Raw genomic sequence first — 24,304 nt, 5'->3', positions numbered from 1 at the left:
GTGTTAGTTCATATGTCATTTTTGAGCTTGCTGTATAAATAAATATGGCATAAGTTCATAACTATAACTTTTAATTATATCGCAGTTTTGATTTTGCTGTTCACAAGAAATCAAAACTCAGCATGAATTATTCTTAGGTTAGTTTAGGACAGTTCATAAAAGTCAATTATTATTATAAAAATACCCTTGCGAGTCGCGATTGCAAGGCATGAGGACCAGTTCCGTGCATTTCAATTCGGGGCATCCAATCTTTTACTCATTATACAAGTCAGATTATTTCAAAAGTTTGTAGTAAAGATTTTATGGTTTGTCCAAGAACTAGTAGCTGATTGGTAATGAAACGAGCTTGAAACACTATAAAAGTTATCTATCTATCGTGTAAAACTAAATCACATTTTTGAACATCTATACAAATTAGATTTTGTATATTCCGAAAAATGTTTATCCGTGGGTTATATTTTTCCTTATAAATTAGTCTGAATTCTTCCATAAATTTGTGTTTCCCAAAGTTAAATAATTTTTTTTTGTGGTTTAAGTCAGTGTAACACACATAGTTTAGTACACATATTTTGTTGTTGCAAATCCGACCTAGATTTTAACGTGATAGCTAGGTGTAATGTGTGTGGTGTTATGAACTTATACTGGCATGTATTATGTGTCTAAGTATGCCTATGCTCATGTCACTGCTTAGGTATTTAATATTCCCTCTGTTTTTTTTATATGATGTTTTAGGATAAACACACATATTAAGAAGAAAACAAATATTTTTTTCAAAAACACTGATTGTATTATGCCCTTGTTCAAAACAAAAAAAACACTGATTACACCAAAAAAGTAATTAAAAATAATTAATCATTGCTATTTAGAACAAATAAGAAATAAACTATACATTAACTTTTAATATTTTAATCAATTATTTTGATAATTTTACATAGAAAGATTCAAAACATCATACAAATTAAAACAAAAATATCTTCTAAAACATCATATAAAAAAATAAAAAAATAGAGGGAGTATGTTTTCTATCATGTGCGACGTACTGAAATTGGTGCGCCATGACCCATGTGTGATATATCTCGCATGATGCATGGACAATAATTAGAGGTAATTAGAAAGTTAGCAGACCGTAAAACAATATAGGGCTTCAAAATGTTGGGCCAGATTTGTTTTAAAAAGCCTATTTATTTTATCATCAACGTGTGTCCGTCCGATCAAACACACATAAACACTGGTTTCGGTTGTCCGGTCCACAAACCATCAGCCGTTGGATCATCATGGCAATTCTGACGTTTGGATTCTGGAAAGAAGAAAAAGTTTTACAAGGAAACAGTCGAGGTCTGTTGTGAACTGAAACATTCTTAACATCAGATTTTCACTTTAAAACAAACAATCTTTGATATTGAACCCCCTTGTCAGTATCAGTGGCCACTAGTACTGGAGTTGCGGAAGGACCTATAAAAAACTCTTACAAAGACCTCTAACCCTCAACTTTCCAAGTTCGTACTAGCTTGGTATGCTAAAGAAGAGGAAATCAAGAACCTTCAAAGCCCTTGAGTGTTCTCGCTTACTAGCAAGTAGCTACCACGCGTTCTTATTTGTCATATCAAGTGAGTTTCAGTTAGAATCTTGGGTTATAGAGTTATTAATTGCTGACTCTAGCCAGGCTTGAACAAGAGTTTTCAAGTAGATTTGTATAAAAAGAAAATTTCATCTAAGGCGTGTATCGGTTAATGGGTGGGTGAGAATGAAAGAAACCCGAAACAAGCCGGATATAAAATTCTCGGCTAAGAGAAACAAGAATCCTGTTCCGGATGCAATGCAGGTAGACAAACAAAAAGACACTCATTAATTGGTTACATTTACCTAACCACAAGGATAAAATGAAAAAAATCACAAGTGTGCTGGTCTATTCAGGCGCTGGCTGGAAGTATATACAAGATGAAATGGGTCTCTTCTTCTAATAGGAAGTGATATTTTTGTATAGCTTTTAGCTTCTTTTCATACCCATTGTAAATGCCAGTTTATTCTTTGATTAATCAATATAAAATTTAATTTAAAAAAATTAAAAAAATCTTAGCCATGTGGCTGCAGAGATTGAACCGACTTCCCTGTGCTCGTCTTTCATCCTCTCTAATTTGAGGTCATCAAATCGTCACCCCTGAACAATTATTCCTGCGTCAACAATAATGTTTTTGTACAAGAAATTTGAAGATTCTTTTTATAGTATTTCAAGATTTATAACCAGTCCATGACAATATATGTATGGCAAGTCTTTGAACGTAAGTAGTTTTACATGATAACCAAAGTTAATTAAAGTGTAACCTATTGAATAAACCACATCTAGATGAACATATTACAGCAGATATATACTCTTACAGTTTTACTTCATTTTCCACGAGAATGTAAAGAAGAAGACGAAAACAAATACATGTGATCTAAGGTACACATCATTTGGTTTGGGAGCTACTTAAGTGTAACAAACACTTCATTTTAAACATGCCATTTTGTATATAGTGTGCTGTCGGTCATATACACTCAATTGTTTTTGTTTGAGAAAGATATACACTCAATTTGGATCGTAATATCTTTATTTTATGTATCTATTATAGCTTAATTTTAGAAAAAGGTTGAGATGGAAGTATCTAAAATGACTATATCGAAACAACAATACATATTATATCATAATTTTCATGACTTATACAATACTAGTAGTTCTACTGGCTAACAAGTCCTACCATAAGATAGGTGAGAGGTGTGAGCATGGTTGGTGAAGAGGATGAGAGGCAGAAAAGGCTTTCACCCAAATCTCACCAACTCTATCCATTATCAACTTCTTTAATAATATTTACTTATTTCATTGTCAATCAATTTATGTGTTTGGTGGTAAGCTTTTCACAATCTCTATAAGGAAGAGAATGATGCGTACTAGGCTTTCCATTCCATAAAGTCAATAAGATTTTCTTCATATGCATTTAGTATACAAAGGATATTTACTTAATGCAAGTTGAAGATTTGTTTGAAACTTGACATGAGATTCTTTAAACATTTTAAAACAATGGAAATAAACCAAGTTTATGTTTAATTAGTTGATGGAATTTGGCTCGAGTATAATTATAACCAGGGTTAATTCTTTGTAGTCTAAACTACATATGAAATCTAAAACCAAAAAACAAACAAACAATAACACAAGTGTTTAAACAATTAAAAAGTAGTCATGAAAAATGATCTGATCGTTTCTTTGTGTTGTTTTTGTTTCTTTGGTTATTCGATTGCCTATGTATAGTTTAGACTAGAAAGAATCAGACATGATTACAATTATACTCGAACCATGCATATTCAATCAACGTATCAAACATGTTTCATTGTTTTAGTCAGTTCCATTGTTTTAAAATGTTTAAAGAATCTCGTGTCAAATTTTAAACAAATCTTTAACTTGCATAAGGTAAAAAATCATTTATAAACTAAATGAATTCCACCTTGTTGTTTTTGTTTTTGGTTGTCATAAGTGTAACCAACATAAACACATTTTAGTTTGGCCATTTACAAATTACATTCCATATATAAATTATACGATCTGGATAACATTTGGTATATGAGCTATTAATGACGTTGCCCGTTTTTCTTTCTTTTTTATTAAAAGAATTAACGTTTTAGCAACATTCCATGCAAGAAAAGAAAAATCACAAAAATATAAAATAAATTTACATGGTTAGGAAAAATGATATGAAAAATGTGAAATTGGTTCTGTGGTATTGCTCACACTCACACCAAACATCGTGTCCCTATCTCTGGCAAGACCTGACGCTCGAGATCGACAAGTAAGCGGACTCACATATCATGTAAGCCACGTGGCTAACACACATCCGCCAGATTGCAAGGAACATCCGACGGCTGTAGACACATTTCAACTAACTCGTCTGGTTCTCACCAACTCCTTGCCTCTATTTAAAACCTCCATTGTCGCTCACATTTCTCTCAGGAAAATTTATTTGCAATCAAATAAAGTTTCCTTTGCAATCCTTTGTAATTTTAATTATATAAAAATCAGAAAACATATAAACCAATCGTCTTGTAAGCGCAACGTGCAAGTTGATACATACACACATTTTCAGTGCTTTTGTTTTGTATAATATTTGTTCAAACGATCCAATCTTTTACACTCGGTGATCATGGACTTGTGCAAACAAAACAACAACCACATCGTCGCTGTTTCCGCCGATCCGTTGAACTGGAACGCGGCGGCGGAAGCTTTGAAAGGGAGCCACTTGGAGGAGGTGAAACGTATGGTGGAAGATTACAGAAAAGGTGCGGTGCGGTTAGGAGGAGAGACGCTGACGATTGGTCAAGTTGCAGCCGTGGCTAGCGGAGGAGTGACGGTGGAGCTGGCGGAGGAGGCTCGTGCCGGAGTTAAGGCGAGTAGCGACTGGGTGATGGAGAGCATGAACCGTGGCACGGACAGTTATGGAGTCACCACAGGGTTTGGTGCAACGTCCCATAGAAGAACTAAACAAGGCGGTGCACTTCAAAAGGAGCTTATTAGGTAATATTGATTTTCTCAACACCTTATTAAGTATTTTATTATATGACTTTTAAATATTCTATATGTTCCCTAAATCAAATTTTATTTCTTTTTCCACAAAAATATATTTTATAGATTTTTAAAAATATTTTATTTATTGAAATTAATAAATTGTAATTTTTTAATAAATATTAATTAAAAATATTAAATTGATTAAATGTTATTGGTCAGTATAATAAAAATAAAAACAAATAATAAATCTAATTGTGAACATTTATTATATTTTCTCTATTGTGAAAAATGTAGAAAATGCATATTTCAGGAAGTAAATTTTAGAATACCATACAGTTGATAATAGGTAAGTAAGAAAATATAATAATGATTTTTTTCTATTTATTGTGACTGAAATACGTTTTAGGTGATCTATCTTTCGCCTAAAAGTTTCCACTTCTTTGGTAATTGTGGTACCAAATAATTATTACTAGGCGAATATTTTCGTACTAATATTAGTTAGCTGAACTAGTTTGGTGTTTGGCAATAATAGGTGAAATTAAGTTAGACAATAATATTAGTTACATGACTTTCACTTCATACACCGAACTTTATTTTAACATATGTTATCTAATATAAATAATTCTGGTCGTTTTGAAGATAATTTATAAATTTGAAGGAAAATAGTTTTCCTTGTCTTAAATATTAGTAACATATGATCCCATCAGGTTCTTGAACGCCGGAATATTCGGTGCCGGCGTCGGAGACACGTCACTCACGCTACCTAAGTCGGCAACTAGAGCAGCTATGCTCGTCCGTGTCAACACTCTCCTCCAAGGCTACTCTGGAATACGCTTTGAGATTCTTGAAGCCATTACAAAGCTTCTTAACAACGAAATCACTCCATGCATCCCTCTCCGTGGCAGCATCACCGCATCCGGCGACCTTGTTCCTCTCTCTTACATCGCCGGACTGCTCACCGGCCGTCCCAATTCAAAAGCCGTGGGTCCCGCCGGTGAGACTCTCACTGCCTCCGATGCCTTTAAGCTAGCCGGAGTACCGTCCTTTTTTGAGCTGCAGCCAAAGGAAGGACTGGCTCTTGTGAACGGGACAGGGGTCGGATCGGGTCTGGCTTCGATGGTTCTGTTTGAGACCAATGTTTTGGCGGTTTTGTCTGAAGTTATGTCTGCGATGTTCGCGGAGGTCATGCAAGGGAAGCCGGAGTTTACTGATCATCTAACGCATAAGCTCAAGCACCATCCTGGTCAGATTGAAGCCGCTGCGATTATGGAACATATATTACATGGAAGCTCTTACGTTAAAGAAGCTCAGCAGCTTCATGAACTGGATCCGCTTCAAAAACCTAAACAAGATCGGTAATGTTTCTTGCTTCTCAAGTAGTTGAAATAGGCCTTTGCTTCTCAAGTAACTGAAGTAGGCATGGGCCAAACCCGAATCCAAAAGAACCGAGGTGAAATAAGTAAAACCAGAACCGGACCAAAACTATCAAATTAAATACCCTGATGTGGTTTCTATATTTTTATGTATCTATAATTAAACGAAAACAAAACAAACACCCAAAACATATAACTTAATCAAATATATACATATACATAATTTAAAAATCTACTAAAATCATTGCAATATTTTAAAACTGAAATATCCAATATTATTCAAAATATCTGAAATTATCCAAAAGTATGTGGAAATATATGAAATCATCGAAAATAATCTGAAATTTTTATCCAAATGATCATAATTACGCTTGAGACCTGAATTATTTCCGGATACTAGACAGTTAGTTTTGTAACTTTTGTTATTCAAACCGACCCAAATTTGAAAATATTTGAATCGATCCGAATAAAAAAATTGGCGCGTGGATACTAAAATCTCCTAAAGAACTATCCAATATCCAAAATAACCGAACCAAATGCCTAAACTGAAATTTGAAGTTTGGCTTGGTTAGCTAATTTTTTCTTTTCTTTTAAGCTGCAGGTACGCGCTAAGGACGTCACCACAATGGCTAGGACCACAAATCGAAGTGATCAGAGCAGCGACCAAGATGATAGAGCGCGAGATCAACTCGGTCAACGACAACCCTCTCATCGACGTCTCCAGAAACAAAGCACTACACGGCGGTAACTTCCAAGGCACGCCTATCGGTGTCGCCATGGACAACACCCGCTTAGCCATCGCTTCCATCGGCAAACTCATGTTCGCGCAGTTCTCCGAGCTCGTGAACGACTTCTACAACAACGGCTTGCCTTCAAACCTATCCGGCGGGAGAAACCCTAGCCTCGACTACGGTTTCAAAGGCGCGGAGATCGCCATGGCCTCTTACTGCTCCGAGCTCCAGTTCTTGGCTAACCCCGTGACGAACCACGTCCAGAGCGCCGAGCAGCATAACCAAGACGTTAACTCGCTAGGGCTGATCTCGAGTCGGAAGACAGAAGAAGCTGTTGATATCCTCAAGCTGATGTCCACGACCTACTTGGTTGCCTTATGCCAAGCCGTTGATCTGCGTCATATCGAAGAGAATCTCAAGAAAGCTGTTAAAGCCGCGGTGAGCCAGGTGGCGAAACGGGTGTTAACGGTTGGTGTTAACGGCGAGCTGCATCCGTCTAGGTTCACGGAGCGTGATGTGCTCCAAGTGGTTGATAGAGAGCACGTGTTCTCATACGCGGACGATCCTTGCAGCTTTGCTTACCCGTTGATGCAGAGGCTTAGGCATATTCTTGTGGACCACGCTTTGGAGGATCCGGAGCGTGAGGCTAATGTTTCGACGTCGGTTTTTCAGAAGATAGGAGCGTTTGAGGCGGAGCTGAAGGTGGTTTTACCTAAGGAGGTGGAGCGTGTTAGGGGTGAGTATGAGGGAGGGTGTTCGGTTATAGGTAACCGGATTAAGGAATGTCGGTCTTATCCGTTGTACCGGTTTGTGAGGGAGGAGCTGGAGACTGAGCTGTTGAGTGGAGAGAGTGTTAGGTCGCCGGGTGAGGAGTTTGATAAAGTGTTCTCGGCGATTTGTGATGGGAAGGTTATTGATCCTTTGTTGGAGTGTCTCAAGGAGTGGAACGGAGCTCCGGTTCCGATCTGTTGAAGACAGATTGGAATCGAAGATTCTTAAGTTATCAAACTTTCTCTTAGTTTTTTTTTACAGGATATGTGTGTGCTTTTATGTTTCTTGGTTCCCAAGACACTGAATGTTCTCAAGACTTGAAACTTTATATGTACTCTCTGTATGATAAAATGCTCTGTTTTTAAGAATTGTATCACACGCACTGATGTAGGCATTGAGCATAGGGGCTGTATACTCACTAAACACTAACACAGAGCAAGAGTAGTTTCTTTAGGTTAGAGAGAATGGCTGATACCACTATGCACAAAATAAACGGTCGGTCATATTGACAAAGTTTGTATTGACAGACGAGGCTTGGTAATTTCCAGCTATAAAGAGCGAGATATATGCATTATCCACCGTCGATTGACAGAGTCGTGTTGACAGGACCGCTTATGCTTAATTACAACATTTGGTAGGATCGAGTCTTACGAATTGAAAGATAGAAATCAGAGCTTATCAAAGATGTGATAAAGTCTGGAAAACTTGAGAACTTGGAAAATCACTAGAGAGATGTTTTTTATGAAATGATTTGATGATGTAATGTTGTTAGTTGTTAACAAGGTGTTGGCATAGTGGAAGGCTTTCTACCGAACCCATTAGGAAGCTTGTAATGCCTATATGCATAAGCTCTGTTTCTCCTTATCATCCATTAGTACAAGATTCACATCTCTCAAAGAATGAATTCAAATATAATGGTGAAAATGTTAAGACTGAAGTGATCAAACTAAGATGCTCTGTCTTATGGGTTTAGTAGTACAAGATTACTCAAGCCAAAAATCTGAAACAAGTAATGGATTCAATATAATGGTGAAAAACATGTTAAGAAAGACTTCCTTGACAGAAGTAAAGTTAGAAGCTAAGAAACATAGAAGCAAGTCTTAACTAACATTCAAGATCTCATTGACCTTTTCAGATTCATATGTTCTTTTGTGTTAGCTTTTGAGTTCTGTGGTAGAACATAAGCTTCTGTTATTATGACCAGACATTAAAGCATATGTTTTTTATCTTATGCTTAGAGTAAACATTAAAGTCTTGATTATTTATGTGTTTGAAACATAAACACGACAACAGTTGTAAGAACAGAGAGACGCAAAAAAAATGGCGACCCTTTCGTCCTCTCTACTATCTTCTTCTCCTCCACTATGCAAACCAAGAGTCTCGCCAACAACTCTCGTATCTAGAACTGATTTCATCTCTTTCTCTCCTCGAACAACTCTCTCCTCATCCACAATCTCTCCATCCACTCTTTCTCTTCCCGTCAAACAGAATCGCCGTAGAAACTCGCTCCAAGGTTTGAAACCCTGAACTCTCCTCATTGAAAACATGGAACTGTGAGTATTAAACTGATCGAAAAAGGCTTCTCCTTTTGATAGTGAAATCAGTAGCTAGCCCAACGGAGACGGTGTCGGAGTTCGACGAGATGGTCTCCGGCACGAAACGGAAGTACTACATGCTCGGAGGGAAAGGAGGAGTGGGCAAAACCAGCTGCGCTGCTTCTTTAGCTGTGAGGTTCGCCAACAATGGACACCCAACACTTGTCGTATCCACAGATCCAGCTCACTCCCTTAGCGATTCCTTTGCTCAGGTAAGTTAAAAAAAAGAAGATCACTTTGTTGTTATTTAATTGATGAAAGGTATATAATTGGTGACGTGTCTTGGTTTCTAGGACTTGACTGGTGGAATGCTTGTACCTGTTGAAGGACCTGACTCTCCTCTCTTTGCTCTAGAAGTATGTGGATATGTTTTGTGGGGTATCTTTGGTTGATGAATCCTTAACACTCATAATTGAGTTTTAAATTTAACAGATAAACCCTGAGAAGGCTAGAGAAGAGTTTCGTAGTGCCTCCCAGATGAATGGAGGCACTGAGGTTAAAGATTTTATGGATGGTATGGGACTTGGGATGCTTGTTGAACAGGTATGTTTGTAGTAGCTTTATGGTTTGTGATATTAATCATATGATATTGACTTTTGTTTTTTTTGGGGGGTTGATGAAGTTGGGGGAACTTAAACTTGGGGAATTACTAGACACACCGCCTCCTGGATTGGATGAAGCCATTGCCATTTCTAAGGTTATTCAATTCTTGGAATCACCCGAGTATAACATGTTCACTAGGATAGTGTTTGATACTGCACCAACGGTGAGTATAATCTATAGTGAAAATTAGTTTCCTTTTTCTTAGCAAAGTTACTGTTGAGATAAGTCTTGTTGTTGCTTACAGGGTCATACACTGAGGCTACTCTCCTTACCAGACTTCTTGGACGCGTCCATAGGTAAAATCCTGAAGGTGGGAGGAGATGTCACATTAGATAAAACCATTTACTCTACCTTATTGTGTTAGTTTGTTTACCAAAGTGCGTATCAGTTTCTGAGACTTTTTTTCTCTTGTGTATCTATAGCTTAGGCAGAAAATAACCTCAGCTACTTCAGCAATAAAATCAGTCTTTGGGAAAGAAGATAACCAGCCTGATGCTGTAAGTCGTTTTGTGTATATTTTGTGATGGCACTGTTTCATTCCTTTGAACTATTTTGGTGGATGTGAAAAGGCTGAAAAATTGGAACGACTAAGAGAAAGGATGGTTAAAGTACGCGAGCTTTTTCGTGACACAGAGTCAACAGAGTTCGTCATTGTCACCATCCCAACGGTAATCTACTTCTTGTTTAAGGTTCTCCTATCTTCAAACATGCATTTCCATTCTAACACATATAATATGTCTTAGAATGATCATTAATATGTCAGATATTAATGATCATAATGTTTATTGACATCCTGAAGGTAATGGCTGTGAGTGAGTCTTCTAGATTAAGTGCTTCCTTGAAGAAGGAAAGTGTCCCCGTCAAGAGACTTGTTGTTAATCAAATTCTTCCGCCATCCTCCTCCGACTGCAAATTTTGTTCCATTAAGAGAAAGGTATATGTATACCTCAACCAAAGAATCGTTGCACATTGCAATGGTCACTGATAATAACAAAGAATGGTTGAAATGCATCTAAACGTGTGGGAAAATGAACATGCAGGACCAAATGCGCGCTCTAGATATGATACGAGAGGATTCAGAACTCTCTGGTTTGACATTAATGGAGGCTCCTTTGGTCGATATGGAGATCAGAGGCGTCCCTGCTCTGCGCTTCTTGGGCGATATCATTTGGAAATGAGATTCTCACACATTATTCATGTAAAGAAGAATGAAGAAGCAGGTTCAGTTGCATGAGATAATGTTGGTTGATATATTACATAGTTTTGGTACAGCCGTACAGAAACTTACCTGAATAACATAATTTCCGTACTGATCTTGAGCTCTAGTGCAAACAGAATGCATGATCTCCTCCATAATGATCCGTTGGGTCTCTGTGTCATCAATATGCTCCAGTACCCTCTGACGTGATTCCAATGAAGTATATGTTAAGAGTTGTTTACCTGATTCTATACAAACAAACCATAAGGTGTTTATGTATATACCGAACCTGGATTACACGGCATCCATAAGGGTGTGTTGAAAGAGCCAAGACTTTCCCATAAAATGAGGAAATGATGAACTCTATGCAATCCTGAGGAAGAAGCTCTCTCTATACACTTCTGGATCACATGATTACCGTTCTGATCATGAACACATTTCAAGACAGAACCATCAAGCTCTTTCACCATTCGAGCTTGCTGCTCCAAATCAACCACCTCCAACGCCTGTAACAATGCAGCAGAAGAAAAAAATAGGGACACACTCAGAAAATCCAAAAGCTTATATAATAATTAGTGTCAACTTACCTCAGATATTATTTTTTATCAACGTTCAACTGTTTAATCTTTTACCTCAGATATTATTTCTTTTTTCTTTGTTCAACTTACATCAGATATTTTTTTTTCTTTGTTCAACTTATCAATACAACATCGTGAGAAGGTATATTCAGTATCTTATCCCAGACTTAATAAACTCGGCTCATGAGAAAGGCCCAGTGGACTTCACTGTTAGTAATTACCCATTAGTCTTAGCCGCTTGAATTAAACAGATTATGGTTTACGTTTTAACAAAACTGTAAAGGCCCTATAAAAGAAAAGTCAATAAACTCTTTTTCACCCCCAGTCAAACTGTCCCTTAGACCACGGAACTCTAATCTGATCCAAATGACGAAAACACCCCTCATCCACTCACGTCACAGTAACTTTCGAGGGCGAAACCGTAATTCAACGATAATTTGCCATTACAGTAGTCTCCATTCCACTTTTGGCATTATCATAATCATCCCATGATCGCTTCGCTTCCCAACGCAATCCTCTGAATCTCCTCCCCCCATGTCACCAGCCTCCTCCCTCCGCCGCTTAGCCGTCGGAGCCGCCGTAATCGCCGCCGCATCCGGCGGTGGCGCTGTCTACCTCTCCCCGTCGGTTGCCTCCAGCGACAGAGGCGGTGGTCCGATTCTCGATTCGCTGAGGCGCAGGATCGGTGATCCGAACGCTTCCGTGCCTTCTCGATCTGCTCAAGAGTCTGTGCTGATCGGAGCCAGCGCTTCTAATCCTCTCGATGTACTCGTCATTGGCGGTGGAGCCACGGGCTCTGGAGTGGCGCTCGACGCTGTGACGCGTGGACTCCGTGTTGGTCTGGTGGAGCGGGAGGATTTCTCCTCGGGGACGTCTTCTCGTTCGACGAAGCTTATCCATGGAGGTAAGGGTTGAAACGATTGGTTTGGTTTACTAGGTGGAACTGAATGATTATGATCCTCCATTAGGGCCTTAGTAGTAGGCATTGACGTTTTTTACCCCAAACCGAAGTCTAGACTAGACCTTAACCCGAACCGAAAAAACCAGAAGAATACGATGATGTGAACCGTTATAAAAGAAATATTTGAACCAGACATTTGTAGTATTTTAAAGATTTTTGTAGTTTTTTATTTGTTATTTTGAATACTTCTAAGTTAATTTAGGTGGATAACTAGTTTTTAATTAGATTTTGGAATAATTTATTTATTTTGAGTATTTTTTGGTCGATTGTTTTTAGTTTTTTAAGGCGATTTCAGACTATTCGAACCATTGCCAACTGAATCCGGAAGTAACCGAACTGAATCTAACCCGAAAGTTAGTAAAATCCGAATGAAACTTATAAGCATAGTATCAAAAATTCAAATATCCGAATCAACCGAACCGAATCCGAACTGCTTGGTAAAACCTAAAAGTTATGAAAACTATAGTTTTAGTTTAAAAAATTGACCAAAATAAAGTAAAAAGAAAAATTAATCAATTAAAATATAATTGTCCTAAATGCTGCACCACATTGAGCTTAGGGGTCTCCTTTAATTAGTTTACACTGATTCTCGAATAGGTGTTCGCTACTTGGAGAAAGCTGTATTCAATCTTGATTATGGACAGCTAAAGCTTGTATTCCACGCGCTTGAGGAGCGCAAACAGCTCATTGAAAACGCGCCACATCTCTGCCACGCTCTCCCCTGCATGACACCTTGTTTCGACTGGTTCGAAGTTGTCTACTTCTGGATGGGACTGAAGATGTACGACTTGGTCGCAGGACCACGGTTACTACATCTCTCTAGGTACTACTCTGCTCAGGAGTCTGCTGAGCTCTTCCCAACTCTTGCAAGGAAAGGGAAAGACAAGAGCTTGAGGGGCACTGTTGTGTATTACGATGGGCAAATGAATGATTCACGTCTTAATGTGGGGTTGGCTTGTACTGCCGCGTTGGCTGGTGCCGCTGTTCTCAACCATGCTGAGGTTGTGTCGCTTATTACAGATGAGGCTACTAAGAGAATAGTTGGTGCCAGAGTTCGTAACAATCTCACAGGTACAGCCACTAGCAGATTCTTCAGTTTTAGTATACTTATTCTCTGGTGATGATTATTAATGAGATGTTTTTATTTTGATAGGCAAAGAATTTGAGAGCTATGCGAAAGTGGTTGTTAATGCGGCTGGACCGTTCTGTGACTCCATTAGGAAGATGGTTGATGAAGATACGAAGCCGATGATATGTCCAAGCAGCGGTGTACACATTGTGCTCCCTGATTACTATTCTCCAGAAGGGATGGGGTTGATAGTCCCTAAAACTAAGGATGGTCGCGTTGTGTTCATGTTACCGTGGTTGGGAAGAACAGTAGCAGGTACTACGGACTCTAACACCTCGATCACTCCGCTTCCAGAACCTCATGAGGATGAGATTCAGTTTATACTGGATGCAATCAGTGACTATCTTAACATTAAGGTATGTCCACGTCCAGATTCAGCTTAGAGATGGATAGTCAATTAAGTTGATGATATTATCCATAATAAAATTTGGCTAGGTTCGACGTACTGATGTTCTTTCGGCTTGGAGTGGTATCCGACCATTGGCCATGGATCCAACAGCAAAGAGCACAGAGAGTATCTCCAGAGACCATGTTGTCTTCGAGGAAAACCCTGGTTTGGTTACAATCACTGGTGGAAAATGGACAACTTATCGAAGGTGAGGAGAGTTGAAGAAGTTAGCAGAATGTTTGTAAAATTTTGTTATTAATTTGCTCACGGTGAATTCATTTCAGCATGGCGGAAGATGCGGTTGATGCAGCAATCAAATCTGGAAAGCTGAGTCCAACCAATGGATGTGTAACGCAGAAGCTACAGATTCTTGGTTCTCATGGATGGGAACCGTCTTCTTTCACAGCTCTTGCGCAGCAATACGTGCGCATGAAGAAAACATATGGTGGTAAAGTGGTTCCTGGAGCAATGGACACAGCTGCGGCTAAGCATTTGTCACATGCTTATGGTTCAATGGCTGACCGAGTCGCCATAATAGCTCAGGTTCGGTTCTGTTCTTCCATCTTACAAACTTGTAGGTAATTGAGTATATCCGGTTTATGATCTGGTTATGGTTTTGGTTCTTTAAATGTAGGAGGAGGGTTTGGGGAAACGGTTGGCACATGGACATCCGTTTCTGGAAGCAGAGGTTGCTTACTGTGCAAGGCACGAGTACTGCGAGTCAGCGGTTGATTTCATAGCAAGGAGATGTAGAATAGCGTTCTTGGACACAGATGCAGCGGCGAGGGCGTTGCAGCGTGTGGTGGAGATACTAGCGAGTGAACACAAGTGGGACAAGTCGAGGGAGAAGCAGGAGTTGCAAAAGGCTAAAGAGTTTCTTCAAACTTTCAAGTCTTCCAAAAACGCACAGTTTCACGATGGCAAACACAACTAAAAGCTGCTTGCCTCTGAGCAAAATATAAAACTACTCTATTGAATTTATTGTTATCTGCTATTTTCCAATTGTTGATGGCTCTTAGGTACTTACTTAGCTACGGGCGGGAAGGAATAAAACTGTATACGGATGGAATAATACTGCGACTACTCAAATGTTTATTGGATTAAAACACTTTGTTCCGTCTTCAAAATGTGAATTTTTACATTGTTCTCTAATTCACTGTAGAGAGCTTATATTGATCGCAGTCTATTTCATGCTGTATACAACAGTACAATCAGGAGTGAGTGTGTGAGCATACACCAAGCTCAGCTCTGGTCGCTAGTGTCGGAAGAAAAATCTCAAAGTGCATAGCAATTTCTAAGGCATGCTTCGGTAAACCAAAGAGAGATGTTCGGATTTCACCTTGAAGAAGATATGATTCTGTGAAACGAGCGTATATATCTCTAACGTTTCCAAATCAAGATGAATGGTTGATAATTTGTGGCTTTCTCTTTGTTTTTAATCATATCACTCGAACGTAAAATGTATTTCACCTTGGAAAGTTTTATACAAACAAACTCTAACAAAGAATTTAAACACGAAACAAAGCTGTCAAAGAAAGGTCTTGGTTCTGTATTCAACACCACAAAACAAGATACTCACGAAACTAGACAAGTAAAAAGGAAAAAAAAACAAACGAAAAAAATAATGGAACCGGACTATTATCTAAGAGAAAAACGAAGATGATATACATTTTTTGTGTATTGCCTCTCCTTCAAGATGTCACCATTGTGATTTTTTCTGCAGCTTATGAAAATAATGAAACAGATTGGCTGTTGGAGAAGCTTTTTTTGTTCATGATACTCCGCAAATGGCTCGAAGAGTTTTGATATTAGTGAGAAAGAATTTCGGAAAGGCGGACTTGAGCATCTGAAGGAGTATCTCTTCCAGGAACATTCACCTTTAGAAGGTTGGAATACCTGCAAGCCCAAAAGAAACCGTGTTAGCCTCAATCTTGTGTTTCTTTCGATAAGTTTTTAGGTTATAAGGAATCAAAATTTGAGGAAACAGACTCTGTGGGTGTAAACATTTGGTCATGTTCCGCTATGAATGCAAGTAGCGCCTGCAAAAAAAATCAGGTAAACGTCTGAGTATATAGGAATGCTGAGAAAAGCGAAAGACAAACCAAGAATTGTTTCTTTGGCTCACCTCGAATGGCATGTTCAGTAGTTCATAATAAGTACGGACACGATCTAGGTTCTGCTGTACACTGTCACCATCGACATATGGAATAGCTGCCATGGCCTACGATGTACACACACGGATGTCAACACTGAAATGCTATCGGAAACCAGTTCTAAATAGTGAACTAGACACCTAAATAGAACTGATCTTTACCTGTTCCAATGCAATAGTGTTCCTACAAATTTGTTGAACTCCGAAAAGGTTGATTGATCTCATGTCAGCCAGAGCCTAGAAAAATACGTAGTCAGAGACTTTTAACGGTTTAGAGTTTGTGGTATGGTATATAGACATGTGAATTAGAAGTACCAAAGATCTTATAAATTCAAGTAAATCAAGATAAAAAGATGAAGTGTACCTTAATGGACGCACTTGCAGCAATTCCACAAATGCCACCAAAAACATAATTGCGCTTCTCACCAGAGATGAAAGGCGCCATTCCCTCGTCCCTACGTGTTATCTGTTTTAAAAAAAGGAAATGTCAAAAAACTTGGGAGCAGAATCATAGGGATTGAAAAGATTATCATCTCGCAAATCCAGTAATTTGCACACTAAATACAGTAAATTAAGATCACTTCATCATGTGGCTAATTAGGTTCTCTCAGCAGAAGAAAGTGATACGAATATATGATGGCTATGAAACGAAACAAGGTCTATTAAAGTGATATAACCAACCTGTGAAGTAAGAGAAATCACAAAGTCGTCTGGCTCTTCAGCATCCTCATCCTCCAGGTATTCCCGATTTGTCATTTCCTTTTCAACACCATAATATTTCGTAAGTTTTACAGGACACGGATTGAATTTCTCATAGCATGCCACCTTCCTAGCAAAGGGAACATCCATCACATACCTGAAGATGAAAGACTGTTTCCAATTGCATCTCAACACGAAGAACCTTAAGGCAATCAGTCGCAAGTTTTCTGTACTCATCAGCAAATGATGCCAGATTCCTTGGAGAAGTTGCTTGATCCCTGCTATTACCTTCAGCTTGACTTGCTGCACGAGGAACTGCTTGTCCAAGCCTAAAGATTTTGGGAAATCAAAACTTCAGAAAGAGCTTTCATTTGCTTTCTACTTACCCATCAAACCATGCAAGTTTCTCTTTTACACTGAAGGCGAAGGTTTCTGGTATTTAAAAAAAAAATTGAGATAGAAAAGACAGCAATCAATCTAGCCTAGTCTCCGTAGGTATCCCTACTTTTTTATTATGCATGTCCCTTTTTCCTCTTTATAAAATTATATAACTTCCCAGTTTTCCCTGTGTCCTCATAACATCTACGACGTACTGAGAGATAGGCACAAGTCATGACAGGAAAAGGCATGCATAAAGAATCTGATTCAAAAAAACTCACCTCTCAATAGAGTCTGCCACGTATTCAAGCGAGTCACTAAGCGACGCTAACAAAATCAGTTTGTTGTCATCACGAATTAGATTATCCTGTAAGAAACACAGTTACTTAAACAATCTTCACCAGATGAAAGATTCATACTAGAATAAGTTTCAGATAACACATGAAATTTACCTGCTTAATTGACGGCAAACTTAAGAATAGTTCACAGAGTTCTACTTCGGAGCCAACAGCTTCAGAGTGAGAAACAGAATGGCCAAGCTGAGATGGCAAACATGCACTTGCCGCGTCAAGTCGCATCAATCTCTCAATATCATGCCTCCCAATGAGCCTGTAACTGAGCTTCTCCAGCACAGCCTGATATATTAAATAATCAAACTTATGCTCAGAAAAGTGTGTCAAATGGAAGAAATACATCGCTTTCTCTGGAGACTCGATATCGTAAGAAAACGGTGAGACATTTTATTTATCAAAGATGGAAAAAAGCGCATGTAAGACTGGCTAACTCCATGTTCTTCCACCTCTCTTTTGAATCAAACTTTCTCATGTTATTGCTTCTAAGCATTTATTGCCAAGTTCTGCTGCAGGGCTTATCACAATCTGGTAAAACATCTAGATCTACACTGTAGACTACGCAAGACAATATCAAAAGTCCAAAACAGAACACTACTGCTATTTAATGAAAGTAGGTCTGTTTTCACGTAGACGTAGCTCAACTGAAATCTAGCACGTTGTTCAAGACAATAGTAGACTTTAAATCCAGAGTCATATCATCTTATTCATACACCTTCAGTTAAATTTTTTAAATCAATCACGCTGACAAGACTACTTTTTAGTGTATAATTTTGTGCTATAGGTGCAACGCCCTAAACCAGATGCCAAACATAACAGATTACAAGAGTCAAAGGAAGAGGAAAGCATGTATACCTCCATGTATGCTGTTCGACATCTCTCAAATGTTCTCTCAAGAAATGTCTGAACATACTTCACAAGGTCAGTAGCAAATTTAGGCATGGCTTGAGCCCAACCAAGAACCTAGAAAAAAATGAAAAGCAAGGACTTCATTAAAACAAAAATATCATGAAACTGAGAACCCAAAAGATGGATTAAATGATGAACTAGAAGTAACCATCCATTCTTTTAAGGCAGATCAAATGTATGAATAACAAAAACGTTTGGTTTCCAATTTAAAAGCATATAAAACTTACCTCTTTTGCAAGGAGATCTATTGCCAAAAGACCTTGCAAGATAGGTCGACCCTTTTCTACGGTTGGGGTGTAAGTAGTTGTATGTGCACGGGGCCTAAATGCGGCAGCACCTGCAAAATAGTTTTACGAACCATGGGTTTCCAACCTTAATACGAGGCAGGTATAGCACTGACACAACTGGTTTCATAACTAGTAATATGCAACTATTCCTATAATTTTTTTTTGCCTCGGAATCTTTAAATGCAAAATATTTTAAAGATGCTTTAGCTTATAAAACTTTCATACCCTATATTGACAAATAGTTCGTTAGTTTTGGCAAATTCTTCTACTACCACCTTGCGGAGGTATAAATCCAAGTCTTTGGACCCAAATTAACAACTCTCCTTTCAACATGCAATTCTATGTATACCGTTAGAGGAGAATTACCCTAAAGTAGCAATAGAAAACGCTATGATCAGATTTCTATAGTCTATGGAACTAACTTGATATAGCTTGCTGTACGCCTTTCCTATAGTCCACAAACATTGTCGGTAACAGGTGGTCCTTCACAAAGTTCTCGGTGAATGTAAGCAATCCATCATTCCTGCATCAGGTATTGAAAACTCGATGGTGAAAATAGTGGCAAGATAGTTTGGACAATGAGCAAGGTGTTTAGCTTTGCAAGGATGACGGCCAGTAAAGGCACGCGGAAATTTTGAACTTACACAAGCTGAGAATGCTTTTTGGGCAACATCGAAGTAATTTTATCTGTAAACTGCAAGACACAAAAGATCATAATTCAAAAGTCCACATAAAAAAAACAGTTGAAAATGAATGAAAAGCTTAGATGAACGAGAATTCAAACCTGAAGGACAGGTCGGTAAATAGATGCAGCTAGATACATTCCCTGTTCAGGCAAAACTGCTGCAGATCCATAACCTTCCTGTGATGAATTTGGAGCCCTCTTTCCCCAGCCTTGACGAATGAGATCCGCTCCTGCTAGCAGCACATAGCGTCAGTAACTCCACCAAAGGCATTATAACCAAAGAAAAGTCAGGATGATTGATTAATACCCTGATTAGAAATCGATACAGTTGCATCAGTGAACCGAAAGGTGAAAGTTACCCCATCTTCAGATGCATCCCTGCAGTCCATCATCATCAATTAATCATCAATACTACTAAACAGATTGCAGAGTTTCACACTTAAAAATGTATTATACTATTCAACGCTCCACTTTACTAGCGCGCTGAGAAGAGCCTAAATGACAAGTTCTTAAAATTGGGTTTAGTAAAACCTTCTTATTAGATCATCAGAAGAAATCTTTCTAACATCCTCTATATTAATCACTGGTCATATCAGGTGATTCACCGCCCTACGAAAACATGCTTGTACATGAAAGTGAGGCCTATCTTAACAAAAACTTAAATGTCTAATTCTTGGGACATGTTTCGTTGTCTATGTATCTACACGAATGTGAGGAACCATGATATGAGAAAACCATCTCTGTAAATGTATGAACTACCAAAGCTAAGGGGTCACTTGCCTTTTATCTTTCTTCGGAGCCTTCTTTGCAAGTTTAGCAGTTTGTGCCGCAGCATCTGCTGACGCAGCTTCTGGAGTTGCTCTTAGAATTTCACATATCAGTTGTTGGCATTCACTCTACATCAGTAACACGTAAAACTTCAATCAGCTTGCGTATGAGAACGTTCAATATAGATATAAAAATATTTAGCTTCACGACAAATTAGATATATTGAAATCAATAGGCGGACCTGTAAGACTGTCAAAGGAAAACTGATAGTATAGCCTCCAGTAGCTTGGGATGCTTCAGAATCGGCGTTCCAATTCACATCAGTAGGCAATGACTTCGGTGTGTTAATGTCATGTTGCGAAGCCCTCAACTCCAAAAGCTCTCCAACAACAACATGATTTTCTATAGATGCAACAATATGAGAAATTTTGTGCTTTCATTTTGAGAAAATAAAATATTAAGACGAGTTAGCAGTTGAATAGCTCACCAAATATCTTGACAATAGTATCTAAAATTGAGTCAAGAAGATCTTTTGCTGCAGCCTGCGCTTTGCCTCCAGGAGCCATAAGAGGCGAGACAGGGCTCACAGCCAGGTGAGTTACAGAATTTGATGTCCCATTTTGCGGTTTATCTTTTGATAATCTGTAGGCCTCGGACTGTCCTTTGATAAAATGCAATCCAGCAGCTCCCGTTCGATCACCCTGACTACAGGCTGACTTTGACAAATTTTTAGTCTCCATATGGGCCTTAATCTTGGATATTATGATCTCATGTATCGTGGGTCGAAGTCTTTGGCTGCAAGAGAACACAAAAACATCACTTAGAAAAGTTTGACGATTTCAATAACAGAATGTACTTATTTCCACCAAGTAACATTTTTGAATGGAAAACTAGCAAAACTTGAGCGGCATCTGCTCCATTCATCTTTAACTTCAAGAATAATAAACGTTAACTGGTCCCACAAATTACACATATACATTTGATAAAGATTGTATCCTAGTGATGACATAGGTGATAAGTTAACTAACGAAATCAAACCACTGCTAGCGGTCTAAAACTAAAAGATATTAGAGTGAATTTTCTATAACTATATCAAGCTGCAGAACAGAGCAATTCTAAAACCATTTAGATAAATGAAAAACAGAAAGCCAACCATATAATAGCACCAGCAGCTGCAACTTTGCCGAGCATGCAAAGACACTGAACAAGAGTCTGTAGATACTTCACATGCAGTGGATCATCACTCTTTCTTACTGCTTCCTGAAACAGGAGATAAAGCAATGTCGCAACACTGAAAAAAATAGGGCAGAAGATATGTTAAGTGTAACAAGCACGTACGATAAACTCGTCAGGAGAGGAATCAGAAAGCCAAGGTGGAAGTTGGTAAGAAAGCAATTTACTATCAGTGCCATTCCTGATAGTCTGTCCATCTCCGGTGGCTTCATCATGTTCTACAGAGTCCTCCTCATCATGTCCATCAAATGATGAACTAAGACGCACAACGAGATTAAAGAAACACACATTAGCGAAGTAAATTTTATAAAAGCAGAACAAAGGTAGCGCGCAACCTTAGGTTGACAAAGCAACTTCTGTCATAATCAACCTACAGCATACTTTCTTTTCTTAACGAAATTTCTCAGGAGAACCTCCACAAAATGATTAGAAAAATCATGCAAGTATGGTAATCTCTATTTCAAGAACAAAGCCGCGGTAGCCTCTAGGAAGAACCGTAACTAAACAGGCAATGATCTTTCCACATAAACTAAACTTTATACACGAAAAAATGTTCCTAATATCTCATACAGATTACATAATCAATTTAAGGGAAATGTTGCGAAATCATACCCTTCCTCAGTAGAAGCCGTTCTATGTGAACCATTTGTGAGGCCTCTAACACCAAACTGACTATCACCTTTCAGTGTCCGTGTTCTACGAGAGAGTGGTTGTGAGCTCATTCGACTTGCTGCAACAGCTGTTGTTGTTGGTACTTCATCATCTCTTTCATATATGCTTGACGCAACTGAACTGCAGCATAGACAAGGTCAGGAACGACGAATGTGCACGATAGAAGTGATGAGACAAACTGTCAATCAAGCATGCCACTGAACCACGGATAAAAAGTAGCACAGTTTCTGAAATTCATTTATGCAGGGTGAAAAGAAACCTACCTGTATTCACCTCTATTGTACAGATGTGCATGCAAATCGTCTAGAATTTTGAAGAAAAGGGCTCCCCGCAGCTTAGCTAGCTCAGATCTGACATCTTGAAGAGCACCAACCTAGGTGAACGTACCAGAATATATATGAATACAAGATAGAAGTGAATAGTAAACCTCTCGAACAGAGACAATCAGAAGGTTGAGTAAGCTAGAAAAATTACCGTTTGAAGCCCCTCACGCTCAAGCATCAGAGAAGACTGGAGATACACTTGAATAGCAGCGTAAAACTGCTTATCAGCAATGAGCTTCTCAATACGAGATGGAACCTGTTCAATGTTTCAAGAGGCCAAACCAACCATTGTCACATCAGAAAAGCAGTTTCTTTTAAATAGCAAAAAGTAAAATAAATAAATAACGGAAACATATCAACAAATGTATCATCAGAAATACAGAGTGCTATCATGAATGACGTATAAAAGTTCAGAGCAGCGCAAATACACAGCAAGCAACTGTCCACAAAAAAACCAACTAAGAAACGTTAGGGGTAATCCAACCAACCTTAGCAATGCCCTCAATCTGATCCAAAAGCGCGATGATGTGCCGCAATGTTACAGAACGGTACCACAACTGGTGTAATTGTTTATTGCGTGTCCCCAAGCTCTTCTTTGCTTCTGCCAAATCATGCTTCAAGTCGCCTATTTTATCAGTGGACTCGCTGAATAGTCGCAAGATCTGATGAGGAGTATCATCACGTCAAATTAACATGGGACATATATATATCTGGTTGCTGCTTTAGAGGAAGAGCTAAGAGATATAAGAAACCTGAGAGTAGTTTTGAATGGCTTTGTTGAAACCACCATGGTAAGCATGGACAACTTCATCCACAACCTCCTCGACAACATCACTTTGCTCCCTTAGTAAAAGAATGTCGGTTTCACGGTCTTTTGAGGTAAGGATATGGACCACATGTGGCAAAGAGTCAAAGCGTGCAGCAACCCAGCTCTCATCTATTCGTGCCAGCTCCTCCCTAAGGTACTGCAATAACCCTCGTCACTCAGGCACACACACACACACACACACAAGCACAACACATGTACTCCAAAAACAAAATCAAGAGCGGTGATAATCCCTTGTATCAATCACTTCTTCCAAAAAACTCTAATTAAGAAAACTAACGACGTACTTAATGCTCCTTCTAAATCGTTGAATTGAACGATTCCTCCTTTAAGGATGAACTTGTAGGTTCTTCTACTTAGCGAGGAGTGAAGGAAATGGACTTACAGTTTTATCGGAGGGAACAGGCAAACCATCGAAAGTCCCCATGTGAAGAGTCCAAATGAGTGTTCCTTCCTCAGCACATTCCCAATCAAGCGTATCTGTAAGATAAAATCCAAATTTCAAAACCTTACACATACGTGAGCTAGAGACGATGAATCACCGAAGCTACGCAGTTCAATTTCCACACAAACAAAAAGAATACAAAGAAGCTATTGGAGATATAAATCAAGTCAGGAGAAGAGACGGTAAACATTCAATCATCACCACTCCTTGAGCGGAAAGATCTAACGACGAGCGGAGAAAGATAACAACCAGTTACAGATATCGGCGTATACAGAGATCGAAATTACGAATCAAACACTTAGGTGTGGAAGAAGTAGATCTAGATAGCTAAATCGAAATGAGATGATTGATGGATGGATTTTTCAGCTACCTGGGATACGAATCCTCGTTCGAATCTGATAAGTGCGTCGCCGATCACCACCGAGAGAAATATCTAAATCTCAAGAAAATTGAGAGGTATGAAGGAAGAAAAATCTGTACGCGTTCTTCTTCTAATTCCCCAGACTTTTCTTCTCTCTAATTATTTTCCCTTGTTTTCTGATTTTTCGACCGATTTGTTTTAATAAAAAGTTAATTATGGGAAAAAATAAGATTATTTTTGTTTGGACGGCAACATTTTCTCAAGTATGCATAACTATCAAAACACGATTACATGCATAATACGTTTCACGGACTCGATCGATAGAGAAGAGTATATATTATACTGTTTACATGCGTAT

General features: G+C 38.6%; 4 protein-coding genes across 5 annotated transcripts; 3 read left to right on the top strand and 1 right to left on the bottom strand.

Moving 5' to 3' along the window:
• Positions 1 to 3,972: 3,972 nt before the first annotated feature.
• LOC111207414 (phenylalanine ammonia-lyase 4) lies at positions 3,973 to 7,774 on the top strand. Its single transcript, XM_022705418.2, has 3 exons — positions 3,973 to 4,540; positions 5,239 to 5,886; positions 6,506 to 7,774. The coding sequence occupies exons 1-3, from the start codon at positions 4,170 to 4,172 to the stop codon at positions 7,605 to 7,607; spliced, it is 2,121 nt and encodes a 706-aa protein (XP_022561139.1). The 5' UTR covers positions 3,973 to 4,169; the 3' UTR covers positions 7,608 to 7,774.
• An 889-nt stretch (positions 7,775 to 8,663) lies between these two features.
• Positions 8,664 to 10,917, top strand: LOC111212276 (ATPase GET3B-like). Of its 2 annotated transcripts, none has more exons than XM_022713736.2 (10): positions 8,664 to 8,919; positions 9,002 to 9,213; positions 9,295 to 9,357; positions 9,434 to 9,544; positions 9,624 to 9,698; positions 9,849 to 9,914; positions 10,027 to 10,101; positions 10,174 to 10,272; positions 10,404 to 10,538; positions 10,645 to 10,917. In XM_022713736.2, exons 1-10 carry the CDS (start codon positions 8,727 to 8,729, stop codon positions 10,780 to 10,782), a joined length of 1,167 nt encoding a protein of 388 aa, XP_022569457.1. In that variant the 5' UTR covers positions 8,664 to 8,726; the 3' UTR covers positions 10,783 to 10,917. The 2 variants fall into 2 exon arrangements, with proteins under 2 accessions (XP_022569457.1, XP_022569456.1); XM_022713735.2 differs by having other exon boundaries at positions 9,624 to 9,767.
• A 926-nt stretch (positions 10,918 to 11,843) lies between these two features.
• LOC111212280 (glycerol-3-phosphate dehydrogenase SDP6, mitochondrial) lies at positions 11,844 to 15,010 on the top strand. Its single transcript, XM_022713745.2, has 6 exons — positions 11,844 to 12,284; positions 12,939 to 13,412; positions 13,495 to 13,826; positions 13,906 to 14,066; positions 14,143 to 14,401; positions 14,493 to 15,010. Exons 1-6 carry the CDS (start codon positions 11,915 to 11,917, stop codon positions 14,790 to 14,792), a joined length of 1,896 nt encoding a protein of 631 aa, XP_022569466.1. The 5' UTR covers positions 11,844 to 11,914; the 3' UTR covers positions 14,793 to 15,010.
• Positions 15,011 to 15,302: 292 nt separating this feature from the next.
• LOC106452675 (exocyst complex component SEC8) lies at positions 15,303 to 24,190 on the bottom strand. Its single transcript, XM_048759293.1, has 27 exons — positions 23,956 to 24,190; positions 23,526 to 23,620; positions 23,067 to 23,279; positions 22,803 to 22,976; positions 22,466 to 22,570; positions 22,255 to 22,364; positions 21,932 to 22,111; positions 21,425 to 21,575; positions 21,240 to 21,346; positions 20,574 to 20,881; positions 20,328 to 20,488; positions 20,099 to 20,214; positions 19,626 to 19,696; positions 19,418 to 19,548; positions 19,278 to 19,327; positions 19,056 to 19,156; positions 18,574 to 18,683; positions 18,293 to 18,400; positions 17,540 to 17,722; positions 17,369 to 17,454; positions 16,867 to 17,038; positions 16,692 to 16,769; positions 16,375 to 16,476; positions 16,173 to 16,247; positions 15,984 to 16,079; positions 15,848 to 15,897; positions 15,303 to 15,754 (listed from the first exon to the last, which is right to left on the bottom strand). Exons 2-27 carry the CDS (start codon positions 23,565 to 23,567, stop codon positions 15,667 to 15,669), a joined length of 3,168 nt encoding a protein of 1,055 aa, XP_048615250.1. The 5' UTR covers positions 23,568 to 23,620; positions 23,956 to 24,190; the 3' UTR covers positions 15,303 to 15,666.
• Between the last annotated feature and the right edge of the window lie 114 nt (positions 24,191 to 24,304).

This window comes from Brassica napus, chromosome C5 (genome assembly GCF_020379485.1).
Source record: "Brassica napus cultivar Da-Ae chromosome C5, Da-Ae, whole genome shotgun sequence".
In the NCBI taxonomy this organism is placed as follows: Eukaryota; Viridiplantae; Streptophyta; class Magnoliopsida; order Brassicales; family Brassicaceae; genus Brassica; species Brassica napus.
The sequence above is the reverse complement of the archived record's forward strand: the minus strand, read 5'-3'. Positions and strand labels throughout refer to the sequence as shown.

What these genes read in the sequence shown, in the direction of transcription:
- LOC111207414 (XM_022705418.2), top strand. Translation starts at nt 4,170, where the DNA reads ATGGACTTGTGCAAACAAAACAACAACCACATCGTCGCTGTTTCCGCC. An exon ending in CTTCAAAAGGAGCTTATTAG is followed by an intron (nt 4,541 to 5,238) that starts GTAATATTGATT and finishes TGATCCCATCAG; the next exon opens with GTTCTTGAACGCCGGAATAT. An exon ending in CAAAAACCTAAACAAGATCG is followed by an intron (nt 5,887 to 6,505) that starts GTAATGTTTCTT and finishes TTTAAGCTGCAG; the next exon opens with GTACGCGCTAAGGACGTCAC.
- LOC111212276 (XM_022713735.2), top strand. Translation starts at nt 8,727, where the DNA reads ATGGCGACCCTTTCGTCCTCTCTACTATCTTCTTCTCCTCCACTATGC. An exon ending in CCGTAGAAACTCGCTCCAAG is followed by an intron (nt 8,920 to 9,001) that starts GTTTGAAACCCT and finishes TCCTTTTGATAG; the next exon opens with TGAAATCAGTAGCTAGCCCA. An exon ending in TGTTTGATACTGCACCAACG is followed by an intron (nt 9,768 to 9,848) that starts GTGAGTATAATC and finishes TGTTGCTTACAG; the next exon opens with GGTCATACACTGAGGCTACT.
- LOC111212280 (XM_022713745.2), top strand. Translation starts at nt 11,915, where the DNA reads ATGTCACCAGCCTCCTCCCTCCGCCGCTTAGCCGTCGGAGCCGCCGTA. An exon ending in GTGACTATCTTAACATTAAG is followed by an intron (nt 13,827 to 13,905) that starts GTATGTCCACGT and finishes AAATTTGGCTAG; the next exon opens with GTTCGACGTACTGATGTTCT. An exon ending in AAATGGACAACTTATCGAAG is followed by an intron (nt 14,067 to 14,142) that starts GTGAGGAGAGTT and finishes AATTCATTTCAG; the next exon opens with CATGGCGGAAGATGCGGTTG.
- LOC106452675 (XM_048759293.1), bottom strand. Translation starts at nt 23,567, where the DNA reads ATGGGGACTTTCGATGGTTTGCCTGTTCCCTCCGATAAAACT. An exon ending in CTGTTCCCTCCGATAAAACT is followed by an intron (nt 23,280 to 23,525) that starts GTAAGTCCATTT and finishes GGGTTATTGCAG; the next exon opens with TACCTTAGGGAGGAGCTGGC. An exon ending in AGCGTGAGGGGCTTCAAACG is followed by an intron (nt 22,365 to 22,465) that starts GTAATTTTTCTA and finishes ACGTTCACCTAG; the next exon opens with GTTGGTGCTCTTCAAGATGT.